This window comes from Perca fluviatilis, chromosome 4 (genome assembly GCF_010015445.1).
Source record: "Perca fluviatilis chromosome 4, GENO_Pfluv_1.0, whole genome shotgun sequence".
NCBI classification, from domain to species: domain Eukaryota; kingdom Metazoa; phylum Chordata; class Actinopteri; order Perciformes; family Percidae; genus Perca; species Perca fluviatilis.
Genome location: NC_053115.1, coordinates 8,442,078 through 8,462,478, shown reverse-complemented (window position 1 = coordinate 8,462,478; position 20,401 = coordinate 8,442,078). Strand labels below are relative to the sequence as shown.

At 41.3% G+C, this 20,401-nt stretch overlaps 4 protein-coding genes across 4 annotated transcripts; 3 read left to right on the top strand and 1 right to left on the bottom strand.

The window, feature by feature from the left end:
* Positions 1–3,070: 3,070 nt before the first annotated feature.
* Positions 3,071–8,404, top strand: rab7a (RAB7a, member RAS oncogene family). Its single transcript, XM_039797937.1, has 6 exons — positions 3,071–3,424; positions 5,458–5,520; positions 5,778–5,904; positions 6,992–7,210; positions 7,360–7,488; positions 7,615–8,404. The coding sequence occupies exons 2-6, from the start codon at positions 5,468–5,470 to the stop codon at positions 7,708–7,710; spliced, it is 624 nt and encodes a 207-aa protein (XP_039653871.1). The 5' UTR covers positions 3,071–3,424; positions 5,458–5,467; the 3' UTR covers positions 7,711–8,404.
* A 758-nt stretch (positions 8,405–9,162) lies between these two features.
* hmces (5-hydroxymethylcytosine binding, ES cell specific) lies at positions 9,163–11,778 on the bottom strand. Its single transcript, XM_039797936.1, has 7 exons — positions 11,664–11,778; positions 11,280–11,490; positions 10,747–10,890; positions 10,411–10,629; positions 9,925–10,079; positions 9,643–9,835; positions 9,163–9,553 (listed from the first exon to the last, which is right to left on the bottom strand). Exons 2-7 carry the CDS (start codon positions 11,466–11,468, stop codon positions 9,365–9,367), a joined length of 1,089 nt encoding a protein of 362 aa, XP_039653870.1. The 5' UTR covers positions 11,469–11,490; positions 11,664–11,778; the 3' UTR covers positions 9,163–9,364.
* On the top strand, positions 10,589–18,102 carry LOC120558231. The gene is made up of 8 exons (XM_039799201.1): positions 10,589–10,710; positions 14,710–14,860; positions 15,006–15,242; positions 15,585–15,638; positions 15,758–15,862; positions 16,131–16,217; positions 16,327–17,424; positions 17,628–18,102. The coding sequence occupies exons 7-8, from the start codon at positions 16,427–16,429 to the stop codon at positions 18,100–18,102; spliced, it is 1,473 nt and encodes a 490-aa protein (XP_039655135.1). The 5' UTR covers positions 10,589–10,710; positions 14,710–14,860; positions 15,006–15,242; positions 15,585–15,638; positions 15,758–15,862; positions 16,131–16,217; positions 16,327–16,426.
* Positions 17,987–20,322, top strand: LOC120557524. Its single transcript, XM_039797935.1, has 2 exons — positions 17,987–18,773; positions 19,096–20,322. Exons 1-2 carry the CDS (start codon positions 18,347–18,349, stop codon positions 19,362–19,364), a joined length of 696 nt encoding a protein of 231 aa, XP_039653869.1. The 5' UTR covers positions 17,987–18,346; the 3' UTR covers positions 19,365–20,322.
* Positions 20,323–20,401: the final 79 nt, after the last annotated feature.

The window sequence follows — 20,401 nt, the reverse complement described above, 5'->3', positions numbered from 1 at the left end:
AGGGTATTTGCAATAGCAATTCTTTGGCAAGAGTGAACACCAGACAAGACAGTACAATGCAAAATACAAAATGTTATTTTGTAATTTCAAACTACAGTCATTAGATAGGAAACAGGCAGGATAGGCATACATAGTTCCTATATTTTGCCCCACTGAAAAGGCACCGCACCAATATCAAAATTAAAGTAACTGCATAGTTCATCCTTGTGCTGCTTGGCTTGTGCTGTTGCATCAGTTGTGTTTGGCAGGCAGGCCTGCTGTAGGTCTCCATCTTCCTGGGACAGTGTCATGATCAAGTCCTTCCTGGTCAACAATTTCTGCCATGTATAGGTCACAGCTTTCGGTCCGCAGGAAGTTGTGCAGGACACAGCAAGCCAAAACAATGTCATCAACTTTGGCAATGTCTTGAATGTTGATGGTGGTTAGAAAGACCTGAAAATGGTTGGCTAGGATGCCAAAGGCATTTTCTACCACCCTTTGAGCTCGCGCCAGCCTGTAATTAAAGACGCATTGCTCTACAGGTAGCCTGCTGTTTGTATATGGCTTCATGAGGTACTCCTTCAAGGGAAATGCCTCATCTGCCACAATACAATAAGGAGCCAGGTGGTCAGAAGCAGGAAGTGGTGCAGCGACGGGGATGTTGGATGTCTTATTGTCCAGGGCATCCTGCAGTGAGCATCCACCAAACACTCTGCCATCTGAAATTCGCCCATTGCAACCAACATCTACGTACAGGAACCTGTAACTGCTGCCAACCAGTGCCATTAGCACCATGGCAAATGTATGCTTGTAGTTGAGGTGTTTCCCATCCAGAGCAGCTAGGCAGTTTGGGAAGTTCCACTGTGCCTGGAATCCATCGGCTACTTGCTGCCACTCCTCCACTGTGTCCGGTCACTGGAACCCAAGAAAATACAATGTAAAATCCATGGTAGACCCTTCATAACTTATAGTCATGTGGCCATGTCCAACTGCCTACAGACTGCACTGTAAACCTCAAAGTAGAGCTGGGCGATATGGAAAAAATCTAATATCACAATCTTGTTGACCAAATACGTCAATATCGATATCGCGGCGATATTGTACGGTTGACAATTGGGGCTTACAAAAAAATATTTACACAATGAGATTTTTGATAAATAATTCTCATTAATGTGTATATAATAACTAAGTGGGTTAAGGCAAATAATAGAAAAGCTAGAACAGTCTGGCAAGTTCAAACTTTACTGTACCATATTGTGTCATATTACGATATCCAAAATCTAATACGATATCCAGTCTCATATCACGATATTGATATAATATCGATATATTGCCCAGCCCTACCTCAAAGTATCTAAAAAAAAAGAAAATAGGTATATCACACATACCTTGAGGTAGCCTGACATCGTCATACTCAGATTCTAGTCAGAATATGAGTCTGATACTGCTCCATTGGGCTGTGATTATGGGTCGTGTTTCAACAGAACCAGGAAAGAAAATGCCTCTGCACTCAATTGGATGGACCAATCAGAGCAACGGAGTCAGACGTCACAGAAGCTTAGACTGTAATAATATACAGTCTATGGCTGCAAGTCAAGTCAGGCTTCAACAGAGCAAAGACAGAGGCGGCAGTTTCAGTTACTGTTGCTCATCTGTCCATCATTGTATAAAGCCCGCCCTGACAATTTGATTGGTCCGAACAGCTCTGGCTTGAGCATAGTTGCTCCACAACCATAGACATATATAAAATCTATATAGATTTTATAGATCTTTTATATAAATATATAAAAGTCCACAACGGATCAAGTCCAGACCGAACTTCCCGACCTCAAATGTTGTGGGCGGTGCTAAATCTTGGCTAAATTCGGCTGGCCTTCAGGCTCACCTTGAGGTATTTCTCTTTTAAAACCTGATAGATTGCTGTACAGGTTTCAGGAACGAATTGCCCAATTGTTGATAATCCCACTCGGAACTGGTATGAAAGGCTCCTGAAGCTTTCCCCTGTAAATATTAACAAGCATATACCTCAGTTATCTATACTAGCTGTAACCCTTAACTGTGGTGCTGTGCAGTAGATATAGGCTACCTTTCAAGTTTGAAGACGTGTGGAAAAATATGTATACTGGTGGAACTAATATATTAAAATACAAATGCTCTGAAAAATATTAGGAAAACACTTCCGGTAGTTATGTTACTGTCCCTTCATCTAGATATTTTGGTCCTCCTGGTTTATAGCGGGAGAAAGCATGGGAAATTTAATAAATACTGTATCAATAACAAGCTTGAGACAGTGTCTTTCAAGATAAAATTTACCTGGTTAAACTTGTGTTACAAAGATTCAAACTGGATGTTGATAATATGTGTGATTTTTGTGGACTAGAACATATTGAGTATTTCACAAGAATGTTCTGGGTGGATGTCAAGGTCAAGGTCAAGGTAAGTTTATTTATAACCATAGGTAGATTTGGTTTATAGTGAGTGATGAGTGGGTCAGCCTCCTTTTACACACACACACACACAATCAGCTGCACACGGTATGACTTAACATGATAAAGAGACAACAGTGCACAGTACTAATAAAAAAGTTTAAAAAAAATTCAATTAAAAAACAATCAACAAACCAATAAAAAAAAATGTTTAAAGACTTAAAATTAGATAAGAGAAGAGAAGATTGAAAATAACATGCAGGACATACAGGACTGTATATTATCTGTAGGCCCACATTTTGTTGGTCTGTAGTATACTCATTAATAAATAGTCACAATTGTTATCAAAAGATGTAACAATAATTGGAAAGCATGTGGTTTTAATGCTATAGCTAGTTTCAAAGGTAGTTTTCACTGGCTTTTCTGTTTCTGTTCTGATGTTTGCTCTTATGACGTTATAGCTTCATATTTTCTAAATTGTAGCAGTATGGAATTGTGAGCTGTACGTACTATGTGGTAAATGCTGTGTGACCACGCATATCATTATAGATAGATAAATGCCATTAAACCTATAGGCTATTATAATGTAAGACATTGTGTTTACTTCTCAGACTCCTGTGGAACAAGGCGTGTCCAGTGCGTGACGTCAGCCCTCACCGACAGAGCTTGTTTTGGAGGAAGTGAACAGAACTCGGCTAGCAGCTAGCACGTTAGCTTGACAGGAAAAGCAAGCGTCAAACGGGAACAGGGCGAAATAGACCATTGTACTAGCTAAATCGCTTCTGTTACTCGAAGGGAGATATACATCGACAGTGGCAGTGTTGATTTTGATAAGTAGGGTTAGCTGCGAGGCTAGCTACCAGAGAGTATTTAGCTGTCGACGCTCTAAACGTGTTTTTTTTTTACGGTAGACTTTATAGGAGCTGTTAGCTAGGCTGCGCGTTAGCTAGCTAACGCTTCCAACCGAAGCAGAAGAAAAGTCCACTTTGATATTTTATTTCTGCAGGATCATCGCCCAGGTTGGTTTGTGGTGACTTTTGTTATTGGTTTCGCTAACGATATATATTACTAATGAAGCTGTCGTCAACTGTTTTACATTTATTAATAACCCTTTTTTTTTTTTTAGCTAAACGTTAACGTTAGCTTAAATTAAGAAGTGTCACTGATATATTGTAACTGTAACGTTAGCTAGTTGACACGGTAAAAACGTTTGGCTTTAGATGTTTTGAAATGAGTCTTTAATAATACTGTTTCCCAACCTATGTTTCATCGTTCTTTTACACTTGCTTAACGTTATCTATATATCGATAGCTAGTTATTTAGCTATCATTTTATCTCCGAATGTACTGTGTATTCTACCCTGGCAACCTTAGCAAGTGTGTTTGATGTCTTTATGGTTGTTAGGTAACATGTCGAGATAGGACTCTACGTCAGTTAATTAAGTGGAAATATTTACAACCAGATAGGTCGACGGATTTATCATAACTATGGATTTTGCCGGTGTGTGAATGTTGCTGTGCTAATCATGCTTGCCAAGTCATGGTTGCGTTAGTCCTGTGTTTAAAACCATGTGATCAGTCCCTGACACAGTGTCATGGGGTGCAGATTATGAGAGCAGCACCGATAGCTCTATGCAGTATGCTACTTTTGCCTCATAATGGCAGTGGTGTGGATTGAAGCCGTGGCTTTTCAATCGCATCAGTGGCTATAAACGTTACGTGATGTGTGGAGAAAACCTATGTGATTGTGCTGTCCCCCCAAATAATGCCTTTTCCAAAGTCGAACCTGAATAGAGTGATGATTTAAAGCCCATCGGTAATAGAGTTTGGACTTCGGTCATTACAGCTGTATGAGGTGGTTTATTATTACAAAGCACACAATTTCAGAAATGCTTGGTGATGTCTGGAGCAGGCGCACATATGAGCATTTTTGTACAAAAATAATCTGTACGCCAGCTTTGAGTATATTTAGCCTAGTTATAACGTAAATTATTACTAAGTGGTGATTTATACATTACTAAGAAAAAAAACGACTGTTACAAGATAACTATATGTTTAAATCAACGAATAAGATACAGTTCTGCATTACATTATGTGAAAACAATGAAAAAAATTGGGAGGAGGAATTCTGTTTAATATGGATCTTATATCAAGGAAATATAGATGTGTAAATGGGGGATGAACTTATACATTTGAAGAAGACCTGAGGATAGCTTAGCCTTAAAATGAGTGCACCTATTTTTCCAAAAGATGTTGGAGCTGTTAATTTGTAGCAGTTATCTGTAGTTACTGAAATCTGTCAAGTCTGTGTGTAGATAGTGATTGAAGTGCAACACCTGCCTGTTTGGTAGGACAAATAAAGTCTCAAGTGGGAAGGCATCATGATGCAATACAGTATAGACATGCAACTATTAATACCATTCATGAGTCCATCCAGTATGTTTTGGATTAACTGGGTGTGTTACATTTTTGTTTTCAATTTATTGTAATGTTCAGCTTTATAAAAGGTACAATAATTGTATCTTGGAATGAAACAATGTTGTTTCTTCCATTGAATGGTTTGTATAAATATAATCTAAATATCACAAAATCAACACTTTACAGTATAACAATAACAACCAGCTGTGGTGCTAAAAATAGTAGATGTCATCTCAGCTCAACAGCCCTAGCACTGCATTGTTCAACATATTTTGGAAAAGGAAGAAAAAGGCATCGGGAATTGTTTGTTTCATGAATTGTATTTAGAACCTCATTGTACAATGTGGTGCGGCATATTGTTTTACCCCTATTACTTTTTCTTTGTGAAGTGAAAGAAACGCACATATGTAAGACACTGCACTTGGTTTCATTCCTAGAACAGGCCTTTTTCTTTGGAGTGTATTTCGAGATGCACAGAGGCCTTATCATCTTTCATTGAAACCTGTTGGCCCATATCAGAAGGGTCCTCACTAGAGCATGACTGTATCCGTGTTGTTTGAGCAACTCCAGCATTGATCTGCTTCTATTAGGAGTTTTCTTTTCCCCTCTAATCTATTTTTTTTTGGTCTTCACAGCTGTGGCACAATGACATCAAGGAAGAAAGTACTACTCAAAGTCATCATCCTCGGAGACTCCGGGTGAGTGTTGTTGAGCCATAACCTCACAGCTAAAATACTGGGACAACACTAAGGAGTGATGCCTGATGGTTTATTGTAAACACTTAATTGGGGTATTAAATGTAGTCTGATATGCTCACTCTAATACAACGAGCAAGGAATGTCTTCTGTGCTTCACAAATCTATGCTCAATGCATCACAGTGACTTTTTCTGTTTCACTTGTCTCTGCCCATCATATGCTCTAAATATTTTTCTGTGATTTATTTTTTTCTCCTAGAGTTGGGAAGACCTCGTTGATGAACCAGTATGTGAATAAGAAGTTCAGTAACCAGTACAAAGCCACAATAGGAGCGGATTTCCTGACGAAAGAAGTCATGGTGGATGACAGACTTGTCACAATGCAGGTACTGAGGGAATTGGAAACTGGCAAGAATGCCATACTGGCTTATCTCTAATTGAAACACAATCATCATATTGAAAACAATCAATACAATAAAAAGCTAATACATTGTTTTGATATAAAAAAACAACAACAATGGACTACCAACAGTTTTAATGGTGTACAGTAAATTCATAATTTTTTTTCTATATCTGTTCTGTAAAAGCAATTTATATATCCATAAAGGAACACAAATTTGTATGGCTTTACCGTGGTTAGTTGAGTTAAGGTCAAAATCAGAATAAAAGAAGTATTTCACTGCTGGGAAGATGGCCTTCTCATAAAACTGGGCTGTCTATGCAGTGATTGAAACAAATAATTATGAAATTGTTGCTACATGACATGAGAAAAAGGGCATTTGCTCAGAGGTAGACATTTTACTATTACTATTTACTTTGGTGACTATGGGGCAAAAGAATCTACAAAGCTGCATTTTTCTTCATAAACATCATTATATGTGCAATGTGTATTCTAACAACAGAGTGAAAACATTTGTAATTTCCCTTGCAGGATTAATAAAGTATACATTCATTTTATTTTCATTGTTATGGCTTGTGATGCTGAGTTAAAAAAATAAATTTAAAAAAAGGCAAACATGTGGCCGGTTACCTCAGTTGGTAGAGCAGGCACACGTATATAGAGGTTTATTCCTCGATGCAGAAGGTCCAGGGTTCAAGTCTGACCTGTGACGGTTTCCTGCATGTCTTCCCTCCCCCCCCCCTCTCTCTCCCCTTTCATGTCTGAGCTGTCCTATCATTAAAGGCGGAAATGGCCATAAAAAAAATCTTAAAAAGGCAAACGACACAATACTATTAATGTTAAAAAAAAGAAAAGTCCCTTCATTTTCTTAGTTTCTTGTATGCAGGCTTGTATGGTACCTCACATAAGTCCAGACTTCATCAGCTATCGCACAAATAGTGATCGGTAATCAGGAATATCTGGTTAATGTTAACCATGTAAACACTACAGTCAAAGTATTACCTTAAGCTCTTTATTTAGAATAATCTGATTATTTTGTGCATGTAAACACACCGTGTCTTCTCTATTCTCAGATTTGGGACACAGCAGGTCAGGAGAGGTTCCAGTCCTTAGGCGTAGCGTTCTACCGTGGAGCAGACTGCTGCGTCCTGGTGTTTGATGTGACAGCACCCAACACCTTCAAGACTCTAGACAGCTGGAGAGACGAGTTCTTGATCCAGGCCAGCCCTCGAGACCCGGAGAATTTCCCCTTTGTTGTGCTGGGCAATAAGATCGACCTGGAGAACAGACAGGTGGGTCCAGATAATCACATTTGTTTGCCAAGGGGTGTCATCATGTGCACCACTTGTATTTTTTTTCTTTCTTTTAGGAAATGTACAGTTGTGGTCATTCTCGTGTGTCCGATGTTTCTTGGTATAACATCAGCTCTTTTTTGTTTCAGGTAACAACCAAGCGAGCACAGGCTTGGTGTCAAAGTAAGAACAACATCCCATATTTCGAAACCAGTGCCAAGGAGGCAATCAATGTGGAGCAGGCCTTCCAGACTATTGCACGCAATGCCCTTAAACAGGTAACAGAGGCAAGGAGGAAATCCTATCCGACAGTTTGACCCCGTCTTGTGAATGTTGAGAAATAACATTCATCAGCATCTGTTTCTGTGAGAGCTGAGTGATGCAACTATGTTGTCTGATTTCAGGAGACCGAAGTGGAGTTGTACAACGAGTTCCCTGAGCCAATAAAGCTGGACAGGAACGAGCGAGCCAAGCCGTCAGCGGAGACCTGCAGCTGCTGAGGAATCGGAAGATCTTCTGGGGAGGGAGGGCCCTCACTACCCTGTCTTGCCTTGTCTATACATCCCTTATCCCATGGCCCACTGTGTTAATCCTTAATGCCCAACATACAAGCAGCATCCAACTCATTGAGTATACTACTACACACAAACATGCTGCACTCACCTCATGTATACAAAACACACATTTTCTATAAAATGTGAGTCTCCTAGCCCAAAGAACACCTTAGGGAAACATTAAGGAATTTACTTGTACGATGCTTATTACTTCAGTGTTTCCCTATGTACTTTTTCATGGCGGTGGTGGTTTGGGCTAACTTCATTTTCGGTTCCATAAATATATCCAACTGCTTTTATTTGGATACTTCACGTGATAAATCAAAGCATTATCTCTACATGTTTGTGTTGACGAGTAAAGTTGAAAAACTAATGTTTTTGTTTTTTTTGTTATGTTTTTTAAATCAGTTTCTTTAGCAGTGGTAGTTTTCTTACTTTCATGGCCCACCACTGTGGCATGAATAGAGGAAACACTGCTTTTCCCCCCCCCCTCCCATTTTACTCATTTGTGTTGTGGCTTAAATTTGTTTGAATCTCAAAAACACTTGTAACCATGGTTTCACTTAACCTCATGCAAGCTAAAAAAACAAAAAAAAAAACTGAAGTAGTGAAGATGAGACTGTGCATGTGGGTCACATTATGCTGCCTGCTGATTTTTGTTAATTGGCAAATAATTATAAAATCCAGTTCCATGAAAAGTCCATCATACAAGTGTGTACATATTTCTTTTTTTTTTTTTGCACTTTGCTGTCATCCACAATTGCTGAAGACTTTCAGACATCTCATTTTGGAGCCACAATAAATGCAATTGTAGCTCAGGTTGAGGACGTTGTGTGAATGCAGACTCAGCTCCTTGATGTAGGTGCGGTCCCTAATGAAGGTTCATTTTGTAATCAAGTTATTCATGGTACAAACATTTGACGTGGGAATGAACAAAATGAAGACAGCATGTCATTCTACCTGATGTCCTGAAGAGACTTTTCTCAAGTATATTCATAACCGATGCTATTAGTTAGTATGTTTCTTTTTACTGTCAACTATTGCAAGACTTTGTATATTTGCAAACCTCTCAATCATTGTGTAGGGAAGGCAAAAAGTTGTGTTGTAAATCTCCATATCTGACTCTGCCCGTTGCTCGTGTTGGCAAACAAAAGTGCTTGACATTTCTTTTAACTGATCAGATCTTTAACTGTCTGTTCCTATTATGTTAAAACGTTGAAATGCATTATAGATTACAAAAAAGCATACATACTGTAACTTAAAAAAGAAAATTGGAGGGGGGGGTGGGGTGAAGTATTGGCATTCATCATTATATTATTAATATGATAAATGCATAGCATCTACATTGTTATGAAATGTCTTTGCGTTTCAAGTAATAAGGGTAATAAAATTCTTGAATAAAGCATGCTGTGTTTATTTCTGACATTTATTGATAACAATTTTAAATATAGTATAAGTATCTGTGTAGCATTTTTTTATTGCATTTAAAAGTTACTAAGCAAAAGCATACATTTTTCAAAAACTGTCAAAATAGTAATGGAATAAAAATGCCTAAATGCTCTTTTAAAAACTGCAGAGTTTTTAGTCCCAGTTCAAATCTTCATTTGGCTCTTGGTTTCTTATTAGCTCCCTGAAGCCACTGGTGAAGTGCTCCTGTAGACCTGCACTGAACCTTTTTGCTTTCGCTCTCTTCTTTACTCCCACATGTGTTGGGCTCCTTCCTCTTTGAAGGTGTGCTGCTTGTCAGCCAGCTCATCATCATCTTACTGCTGGCTGTGGGCTTGGGCTCCTAGGGGGTCAAGGGTCAGATTTGTCAGCTTAAACCACTTAAAGAGCTACATTTTCCTACTACAGTGACAAAAAAAGTAAATCAGATACCTTTTTGCTTTTGAGATCAACTGGCTGAAGGCACTCTGGAGAGTTGTTGCGGGAGTTGTTTACTAGCTGAGAGACAGGATGAAAAGTCAAAGTGTTTTTAGACTGGAGCAGTTTCAAGGCATCTAGAGACTTCACATCTCCAAAATCCAGCCATCTTCTCACTTCTTCCTCTCCATCCAGGATTGCTGGCATCCTAAAACACAACAACACCGTAATTTATGATTTCATACAGACACAAATGAAAAGAAAAAAAAAATACCTTTCCCCATTAACTAGCCTTACCTATCATGGATGCTTTCCAGGCTTGGGGAAGCATTAACAGTGATTACACTGTATGTGTAAAGGGGTTCTCCACCACCTGGAGGTGTCCAGCAGTCAAACAGTCCAGCCATAGTCAGCAACTTCCATCCAGTCCACTCACCTGGTGCTTCTCCTCCCTGGCCAACACATAGCATAGAGCAGAGGGGTATGGCCACAAGAATAAGCATGTTTTATGAATAAAAAGTGAGACATTTTGTTGGAATGGTTGTAATTTTTTACACTTTTTAGCCTAGCACCAGATTCAAAACTGAAGCATGGGTTTGTATATAGTATGAATGGTAAATAAACACCTGGTGGACACATGCACATTTTTGCTTTGACTCCTCTCCCACACAGGATATTTTCAGCCATGGTAATTTCCGCCACAGCTGCATTCTCTCTACTTCTATTCTGGATGAAAGCAAATGTTCATGGAGCTTATATTTCTATAGAAAATCCAATATGAACCTCTGTCAAGTCATGGGAGGCCTCCTCTGGAGGGCACACTGTCTCTGAATTCTCCTTATTGCAAGCTGGGCTTGTGGGGTGATCCTCGGTTTTCTCATGACTGGTTCCCTGAGCCTGAGGGAAGTATATGAAGAAAGGCTGCTTGTCTTTTTCCTTCCTCCTCCACTCATAAAAGCCATCAGCCAGGATCACGCAGCGCTGCCCTTTTATCAGAGGGTCCTTTTGGAAGATGGCAAAATTATTAGACACTAGTGTGTGAATACATCCTGCACAGAGACCAAGACATCAAACACAGGAAAGGTAATATAGCTTTGCGGTGCATTAAACTGCATGCACCTTGTATGTTTTTTTCTCCAATATATTCTCACTGCGGCAGTTGTTGGTGCTGTATTGCATCTTGCTCGGGTCATTCTCCTTGAACCAGGCAGGTACCAGGCCCCAACGCATGGAGGCCAACACACACTCATCAACCGGAGCATTCTGAAGACATAGGAGTGAACACAATATAATTAGTACCTATAATGTTATTTAATGCCATAACCCTGCAGTACATATTACCCTTTGGGGGGCTTAAAATGGCCCGTATTGTCGAGACTGTGACAGAGAAGAGTTTATGATTTGTGGTGTTGCTGCGCTGTACAGTATATTGTTATGTGTCCGTATTGAATCATTAACAGATAACCGGTGATGTGTAGAAGTCTGTTTCCCTCCTGAAAAAGTGCGTAGCGCCCCCCTCCAAAGGTTAGGCCAGGGTTAAGATGTGGTTCAGGTTTAGGTTTAGGGCGAAATCTTCACGTCTACGTTACCTATTTGGCGTTCTTCAATTGAAACAGTGTATGCATTTCACTGAGGCACGGTTGTTACCTTACCTTATCAAAATGCCTCTGGGAAAGCAGGACGGGACTCAGAGACTGTGGGCTCTTGTTGTAAGAGGGTTGGTATTTGTCCGTATCTCCATCCCTCCAGCGGGGCTGTCTACGCTGCCCTCCTCGGTTTCTGTAGGAGCAGGCTCGGCTCACCTCGTCAGGAGCAAGAGTACACGCAGTTCTTCCACACATTTTACGGGAACTTCCCGGCCACCTGACAAAGAGGTTCAACAAATGTTGAGCTAGCTAAGTAAGTTAACAATTCTTCGGTGTTAGCATGTTAGCTTGAGTTAATGTCAGGAAACAAAACATTTGTTTTTCACTGGCTGTTACGTTTACGCTATACTGTTAAGTTGAGGCACCGTTTAAAAACGTTGCTCGGCTTACCTGTTTTCTAGTGTTTTAAAATATATATAGTTAAGATGCCCTTATTGTATTATGTTATGAGCGTGTGCTTGTTCATGTGTGTCTGTGTCATAGACTGTTAAGTACTTGTGTGTTTGGGGAGGGATTTGTCTGGTTAACTAGATTTGCGAAAGTCTCGCGAGATGGATAAGGTTAGTCGGGTAGTCGGGCAGCGAACGCAGCGAGAGTCTCGCAAGAGAGCAAGATGACGACAAAAAACAGATACATATTCAAAATACAAACAAAAAGTTTTTTTTACTGATTTAACCAACAATTACAGCACATAATTGGTATTGACATTGAACCAAAAATTATTATTATTACATGGTTATTGTAAGAATAAAACAACAAGAAACAGTGTTTCAGTATAAGATTCTTTTATATGCTTTAAACCAATAGTCAGGATGTGAGTACAAAGTATTCCATGATAAGGCTGTCAATATCAGTTGGGTACCTAAAAACAGTAAATGTGTTTACAGGTTAGGCAGACATGCATGCGTCTGGTAGCCAGTAGCATTTTCCCAGAAGCTGACATCTGTAAGTAGATAGAGCAGGAGATAGGCAGTGTCCACATCCTCTCGACAGTCAGTGTCAGCACCTAGACCGATCCACCTAAACAGGAAACAGAAAAGGCAGGCAATAAGCAGTACATTTGCACAGGCACTTTGACAGATGACATACTTAACAACTACATAATAAAAAATGACCATTCATATTTTACTTCTGTGGAAGGCTTCTCCCCAGCTACGGCACTGTCATCTCAGCAAGATCTGGAACTTAGCAGTGAGGGCTGTGAAGAGTTTGAGGTAGAAAGTTTAATGGAAAAGAGTCAAAATAATTGCAATGAAGATGAGTTTGAGATGGGTAGAGAGGAAAGCATCAGTGATGAGGATCAAAGTTTCAGTGATGTTGAGGATGAGGAAGCAAATGTCTCACAAGAGCGAAAAAGTATTGTGTCGACAGGAGAATTGTTGAAGCTCTTTCATGTGTGTCATTGGGAAGGCTGTGGCAAATGTTTGGTAGGCCACCGGCAGTCTCCAAAAGTGGATTTGGGCTTAGGATCAACACAGAATGCACTGATGGCCATGATTTTATGTGGCATTCTCAGCCTTTAGTTAGAGGAATTATGGAATGCAATGTTTCTGTACCTGCTGCTGTATTTGTCACTGGAAATGAGTGCAGTCCATTCATGGTGGTGTGCGACACCAATTTGGTCTGGAAACCATCTCAAAAAGACAGTGGTTCAACATACAGAAGGTCTATGTCATCCCAGAGGTCAACAATACCTGGACAGTACACAATGAGGCTGTACTGAGTGCCTTAGGTGATGAGCGGCTCATCGTGTCAGGAGACTCCAGATATGACAGTCCAGGTCACAACGCCTCATATGGAACCTACTCGCTCCTGGACATCAAGTCGAAGTTGGTGGTGGCACAGGAAACTGTTCAAGTCACAGAGGTGAAGAACAGTTATTGGCTTGAGGTGGATGGTATGGAAAGGTGCCTTTCCAAGTTGGGAGAATATGGTGTGACCATATCTGTTTTGGCAACCGACTGCCACCCATCAGTGCAGAAAGTCATTCGTCAGGAATATAAATCTGTACAGCATGAATATGACCTCTGGCACATTGTTTAGTCTGGCAAAAAACGACTGCTGCAGTGCCACAACGAAGAGTTGTTTGAGTGGATCAGAATGATCACAAACCACCTCTGGTTTTGTGTCACAACATGTGAGGGAAGTGTGACTAAGTTGAAAGACAAGTGGATCTCAATCCTGCATCACATTACCAATGTGCACCATTGGGTATCTGGTGAGACAATGACCAGGTGTGAGCACCGTACCTACACCCCTGAGGAAGAGAGTCAGCGTCCATGGCTCCTCCCTAGCTCTGCTGCCTTTCAGCAACTGCAGAAGATAGTGCTTGACAAGCAGCTCCTGAAGAAATTGGAGAAAACCACACTGGGCATTCACACAGGACATCTAGAGAGTCTTCACTCCCTGTACACGAAGTACGCCACAAAGAGGAAGAAATTTCTGAGGGAGAGTTTGGAGGCACGTCTGCAGGTTGCTGCTATGGATCACAACAGTAATGTGGACCGGAAGACAGCTAAAACAAAGGAAGGTGAGGAGCAACATGAACACCAGTACTCCAAGTCTGCTCAACAGTATGTGGTGACCCCACTGAAGGTGGACAAGGATTATACCTTCAGGAAGAACATAGTGGCAGGAGTGATCAATAGGTGCAAGTCGACATCCATCCGGGCAACATTGCAGGAGCTGAAAACGGAGAGTGTTATCACGCTGGCCCAGCACAAAGGTGTGGAAAAACCAGAGAAAGCGGCGTCTGTTGCCAAGCATCTGAGCAGATTCGCATCCTCACAGTCCCGTAACAGAGTAACAAACCCTGACTGAGGAAGAGCAGAAAGAACAACACAAAGTTTATTAACATGTTAAAGTGACTAACACTATCCTTGTCAAAATAGTTTTTTTCCTTGATTGTTAATTTCCTTAACGAAAAGCCTGCGTGATGTTGAAAACTGCCTTCAAAGGGGGGTGTTGTTATATCCACATCCAAAAATACAGTGGTCCCAAAAGGGCTCACCATATCCAACGGGTCGAAAAGCACCCCCCTCTGTTTTCCGTTTCGGTGACTTGGGCTTTAGGGCAGGCAAAGGTAGAATCCAAAAGCAAACAAACGTAACGTTGACGTGAAATGATACACATGAGGGTCCCAACGGACCCGGAGCACAACGCGAGCATAGTAGAAAAGTAAATAAACTAAACAAGTCCCCTTGACACGAAGGACCACACAAGGGTTAACATTTGTTATGAAAACAGTCAATGTCTATGTTGTAATAATATACATATAATAATAATTACGTGACTTTTCTTCATGACAGGTAAAATGCGCAAACAAATATTTTTTCCCGGGAGAATTGCAGTTACATTTCGCAAGGGACCTCTGGGGTATCTTCCTCAGGATCCTACTAATTCTGCAAAAGTCATTAAAGACAACCCATCTCTCCAGGACAAGTCTGCACCTGTAAGGGAGGAGCTGGTCAGGCAAAATGCACTCAGTGTCGTCCGTCAGAGAGGTGGGGATGCAGTGATGGATGAAGATGAAGAGCTGGAGAGAGTGATGCTGAGCATTTCTCCTACCAAGCAACATGAGCAAAGCTGTGAGTAAACATTTGTTGTCTTTTATTTGTTTGTTTTTACTGCCTGAAGATTCTTAATGATTTAAAGTTCAGCCTGTTTGATATTAATCCTGTGTTCTATATAGTATATGTTATATACTGTATATCATTTTGTTCTGTTTTACAGCTGTTTCTGCACCAGCATCATCAACTGCCAGACCACCACAGGCTTCTGGAACAGATAGAGGTTCTTAACCAAAACGTCCTGCATCAGCAGACAACTCTGGGACCATGGATTCTTATCCCAATATGAAGCATGACCTAAAGCTTTCCGTCTCATGTTGACCATGTTCTGGTCATGTTTGTGTTTTGGTGTTCTACCTATTGTCCTAGTGACGATGAATTGAAACCAGTCATGATGAGGGTAAGTATTTGTCTTTTGCTTATGTGGATGAAAATATATACTGCATGTAAAACTGCTGTGGTTACTAACACTTGAGTGCATGTGTTTGCATGTACAGTATGTGTGTTATGTTGCTTCCCCTGCTTAGGCTAAATTCTAATGAGTGACTACTAAATATTAATCCTTTAAAAGAAATGAACGCATGTGTATGAATGAACATATTCTTTATATATTATTATAAGAAACAGTCTGTTTCACTATATAAGACTGAGATAAGCAGGTGAAGTAAAAGATGGGTGCAAAATACAAATTTTTGTATTTTGCCAAAAATATAAACGACTGAAAAGACTTTTTCTGTTTTAGCACCATCAGCTACACGGTCTAGAACAACTAAATTGAAGAGCTCACAGGAAGATGGTAAATGCACTGTATTTTGCTTCATCCATTTAAAGCTTTCTGTCCTATTCCCTATGCTTTTGTCTGTTATAAACTAATAATTGATTTTTGTTGTTGTCCTTCCCTCCTTGCAACCCAAGCCCTGCCAACTGTAAGGAGACCTGTGCCCCTTCCTCAGGAGCTGAGGTTTCTGATGCCAAAAACAGCAGGTCCTCAGCCAACAGAGACAACTGTAACAGTTCCAGGTGTGTATTATTTGAACTGTATTTGCGTCTTTAAAAAATATCCATATGTTGTTCCATATGTGTCCGTCATAACTGTTGTAAATCCTTTAAAATATGTTTAATTGTTGTATATCAGATACTGTTCCACAGTTTTAAGACAAGCCAGCATTTAAGTGTACAGCCTGCTAAGTTTCAGGGACTAAAATGTAGATGTAAAGTGTAGTGTCATATTACTTTTTTACTTTTTCTTACCTGTAAATAATAATGAAATGTTTAATATTCTATATAGTGTCAGAGGCACTTGTGATTACTCCCGATACGTCTGCAGAGCCCAGTCAACCGGCGCTGCAGCCACCAATTGGACAGAGAGCTCAAAGTACGTTTTTGAATGTTTTTTATTTGAATTGTGTGCGTTTCATAAAGATAGAATCAAGTCAAACACAAAATCTTAATAATTTCCCTTGTTATTATTCTTGTCTTACTAGGTCAGCCAGTAACCAGGCCATCAAGGGTCCCCAGCATTCCTCCTCCACAGCTTCCTGGCTATGACCACGATGGAACTGTTCTCACCAGCAGAGGATCTGGATGAAGACAGAGCTGGAATCGATGGGTCTCTGGCCGGGCTCCATTCCTGTGCGCAACCCCATGAAGATGGTGTCATTGTGGCGTTTCCCTCCCCAGCCAGAATTAATTGACAGCATCTCTGATCTTCCATCCCCAAAGTACTTTCAGCTCCATCCCTTTTTTATATGGAAGCCAGAGAATGACTTAATGGCAAGGCTGAGGAACGACGACACTCTGCCATGCATTGAAGGTTGCGCTCAGGCCCAAGTTGCCTCTGCAGGTGTTGGTAGACCTCGTGTGATTGTTGGCATCACTGGACAGTACTACCTTTTTTCATCCAGGCTGTGCTGTAAAGTTTGCCGGAAAAGGTGGTATGCTGACAATCCACTGTGGCTGGAAAAACTACCAAAGAGGTTCACAAACCTGTTGCCGGCAATACTGACCTACAAGAAGGCCATCTGTAAATCCGTAATGGACGAGCTCAGGCGCACAGGTAACTCACCCACCGACATGGCAAAGCAGATCATGGAGACGATGCACCTGAAATATGAACGTGCTCACCTGGCCTTCCTCCTTACCTGCCAGAACATCATGGATGGTGAGGCAGGAAAGTATGACCTAAGAACCATCACTCAGTTCATAAGACAGGAAACCAAGCCAGCTCCCTTTGGAGAGTATGGGGATTCAGATGGCTGGAACAGGATCTCTGTGTCTGCACACTACCTAACTGACTGCCTACTGCATGAGTACAAACACCTGGAGGGTGCTATCACAAAGCTTTTTCAGGGCACCTTTGGACAGGCTCTCCGCTCAGACCGCACACGGAAAGTTGCTAGGAAGGTCACCTTTTCATCTGGGACCATGTCATCATATGCAGTCATGAATGAGAACTGGATGATCCTTTCATGGGTGATGGTGCAGTCTGAGACAGAAAAGTCACTGAAGCACATGTATGAAGGTATAGCACACCGCTACAACACTGCAGGCATAGAGAAGGCACACTACCAGTGGGTAGACAGGTAAGATATAAACAGTATATTTTACTTTCATTGGTGACATGAACAGCTAATAATCACAATTAACTTTGCTTTACATTTTTCATAATTTCACTTTGCATTCATTTTATTTTATTTTGATGACTGAATACACTGAAGTGTAAATAGGGATTGATATCACTGCTTTAACATTAATGGCTATACTGTGTCTCTATTTCTTCTTTCAGGGATTGCTGCGCAGCATTTAAGGTTGCAGAATCTTACACAGGAGAGCATATGAACTGGGATGCTTGGACAACTACTAATGGCATTGTTGCTGATGCCACTACTGGTGACCTGCTGAACACCTGTGAATCAAAATCCCACTACAATGAAAACATAATTATCAAGCTGGACTTGTTCCACTGTTTGAGACGGTTCCTCCGTGAGTGCGTGTCAGAGCATCATCCCCTGTACAGTTCCTTTGCTCAGTTCCTGTCGGCAGCCTTTTCAGTGGTGGATCAGGAAGACCTGCAGAGGCTTAAAGAGGCATATGCCTTCTGTGGCATTCAGCCTGCCAACCCAACAAAGCACACATTGAGCACTGCAGGACCAGAATTCCACAGCCTGAGGAGCTCGTCAAGAGAGTCGAGGGAGTTTTCCAGCACTTTTACCTCGCAACTGATCCAAACGGCGTTCCTCTCTTCAAGCCCTCTATGCTGAAGACAAATGGCGCGTTCAGCGCATACACATCTTGCGCGGGTGCCTGAGTGATCCTGAGGTTGAAGGTGGGATCTTGTACAGGCACGGAGGAACACTGCAGCTAAACCACGTGCAGGGGGGAGGTGCTAAAGTTCCTGTGTGGATCGCCATCAGAGGCACTTCACAGCAAGAGGGATACCATTTCCATCAGGCTCAGTGGGTCACTGGAACACGCGTCTCCACAGAGCTGTTCCAAGCCCAGGGGATGACAGGGGTGGAACGGTGGAATTATCAGCGCCTGGTGGACTTGAAACAGCCAGATGTTCACCTCCCAACTGTCTTTGATCCAGCTTTAATGGCAGAACTAAATGCAGTCTCTGAAAGAGTGCTGGGGCATGTGAAGTATGCGGCTTTTCATTTCACTGGCAGAGACACTGGAGAGAAGTTTGGCTTGGAATATGTTGAGCCTGGTTGCCGCCCAGTTCCTCTAGACTGGGATAAGCACAGGAGCAAGACAGACTTAACACCTGCCCTGAATCCCCCTCCTCAAAGCAGCCCACCCACTGCCCAGACTGAGCTTCCTCAGTCATCTTCCAGTTCACCAGCCAAGCTGTTTCACTTTGCTGCATGCCCTCCTGCTGTTAAACCAGATGGGACTCCAAGTTCAACTCCTGAGCCTCAGACAGAGCCAGGTAAACATTTGACACTTGACAAAGTGGTGGACAAAACTTCTGTATCAGTAGCAGTGCCTAGGTTTCAATCATATTAATAGCCTTTATAAATGAGTTACATCTTTCTTTTCTTAGAGAGGAGACAATATGAGAACTTTATGTTATGTGTTATTGAATAGACTTTTACATAAACATAATCATCCATCAGCCATTTTCTAAACAAACTTACCAACTGGAAAGTGATATTTCACACATACAAGTGTATGAATTGTTTTGTGGTTTGTTTGTTTTATCTTTTTTTGGGCCAGAATGACTTATTGTACTCTGTCTTTTGTTGTTATAGAAACCAGAAGTCCGCTGTCTCTCCCCTTGCTTTCCTCACCATCTGGTGCTCGCACTGGACCTGTGAAGACAGGTGTGAGGGTGTTTGTGTTGGACCACAAGCGCTGGCCAACCCCTATGAAAAAGGCTATTGACGACCTGCTTAATAAACACCGTGGCCAGAAGGACATGCTCAAGCTTGTAGACCAGGACTATGCTGGTCTAGTTCACAACTCCTGTAAAGACCCAAACAGCATGCTCCACCCAACAACCAAACTACATATTGCATAGTATTTAAAGCACCTCAGCAAACTGTTAAACACCAGCTCCTCTTTAAACACCAGCCCGGAAAAACTGCAAGAGAGGCAGGAACTCTGGCACTCTCTGACCAAGGGGAGTACGACTACCAGTGTGCCAGTTGTTACCATGCCTGCTGCAGTTGTTAATCCACCACCACCACCAGTGCAGACCCTGGCCACACCTCTAACTCAAGACTCTATTGAGAAAATAGTTAAAAACATAATGGACAAGCAGCAGCAACAACAGCCGGAACAAAAAAAGGCACAGACAAAAACATGTCTTTCCTGTGGCCAGCCAAAGTCGAGGTATGAGAATGATGGTTCTTCCATCCACTTCTTTTACCAGCAAGGCCCTGTCAGGTATTTCTACTGCTCCACTAAGGTTTTTAAAGCATATGGTGCTGAAGGTCTGACAAACCCAAAAATGCCCTTTAATGACTTTGCACAGACAGAGTTCTTTCAGCAAGAACTAGTGTTGTTGGCGATGCCAGATGAAAACTCAAAAAAGAAATAGCAGAATCTATGTCATTCCTTGCTTTACAACATATATAACATTGTCAGTATAACAGAATAATAATCACTTAGATAGATGTGTTTTGAAAAGCAAACTATATCATTGCTTAGAGTGTGTGTGTTGAAACCCCCCCCAAAAAATAACATATATCTTGCTTACATATTAATCTGTTTTTTTGCTTACATACTGATCTTTTTTGCATTTTATGACAGAAAGAGCTCTCATTGAGAAACTGTGAAGAGTGTAGGAAAGCACCTAGACAGATAAGAGCACAGGCAGGAGCTGCGGCCTTGACCGGTGCATGCAGCTGTGTGTGTGTGCGTCTTGAAGGCACATGTGTGGCCATACACAGCACACGAGCTGTAGAGTTCATGAAGTTCATTACTGTAACGTTATTTGTGAAGTGTTTCCTACATTACCTTACAAGGATAGGGAAGTACATATAGTCCCCCCCTTTTGATAATTTTGGGAGGAGTAAAATGTTTTTGGTTTCGGTATAAATATGAGTGTTTTTG

Bases quoted from the DNA above. Each gene is read 5' to 3' on its own strand.
- rab7a (XM_039797937.1), top strand. From the start codon at position 5,468: ATGACATCAAGGAAGAAAGTACTACTCAAAGTCATCATCCTCGGAGAC. The intron at 5,521-5,777 runs GTGAGTGTTGTT...TTTTTCTCCTAG, and splicing joins ATCATCCTCGGAGACTCCGG to AGTTGGGAAGACCTCGTTGA. The intron at 7,489-7,614 runs GTAACAGAGGCA...GTCTGATTTCAG, and splicing joins CACGCAATGCCCTTAAACAG to GAGACCGAAGTGGAGTTGTA.
- hmces (XM_039797936.1), bottom strand. From the start codon at position 11,468: ATGTGTGGAAGAACTGCGTGTACTCTTGCTCCTGACGAGGTGAGCCGA. The intron at 10,630-10,746 runs GTGCATGCAGTT...ATCTTCCAAAAG, and splicing joins TGGAGAAAAAAACATACAAG to GACCCTCTGATAAAAGGGCA. The intron at 10,080-10,410 runs GTTCATATTGGA...TGTGTTGGCCAG, and splicing joins CCTCCCATGACTTGACAGAG to GGAGGAGAAGCACCAGGTGA.
- LOC120558231 (XM_039799201.1), top strand. From the start codon at position 16,427: ATGAAGACAGAGCTGGAATCGATGGGTCTCTGGCCGGGCTCCATTCCT. The intron at 17,425-17,627 runs GTAAGATATAAA...TTCTTCTTTCAG, and splicing joins CACTACCAGTGGGTAGACAG to GGATTGCTGCGCAGCATTTA.
- LOC120557524 (XM_039797935.1), top strand. From the start codon at position 18,347: ATGACAGGGGTGGAACGGTGGAATTATCAGCGCCTGGTGGACTTGAAA. The intron at 18,774-19,095 runs GTAAACATTTGA...TTGTTGTTATAG, and splicing joins TGAGCCTCAGACAGAGCCAG to AAACCAGAAGTCCGCTGTCT.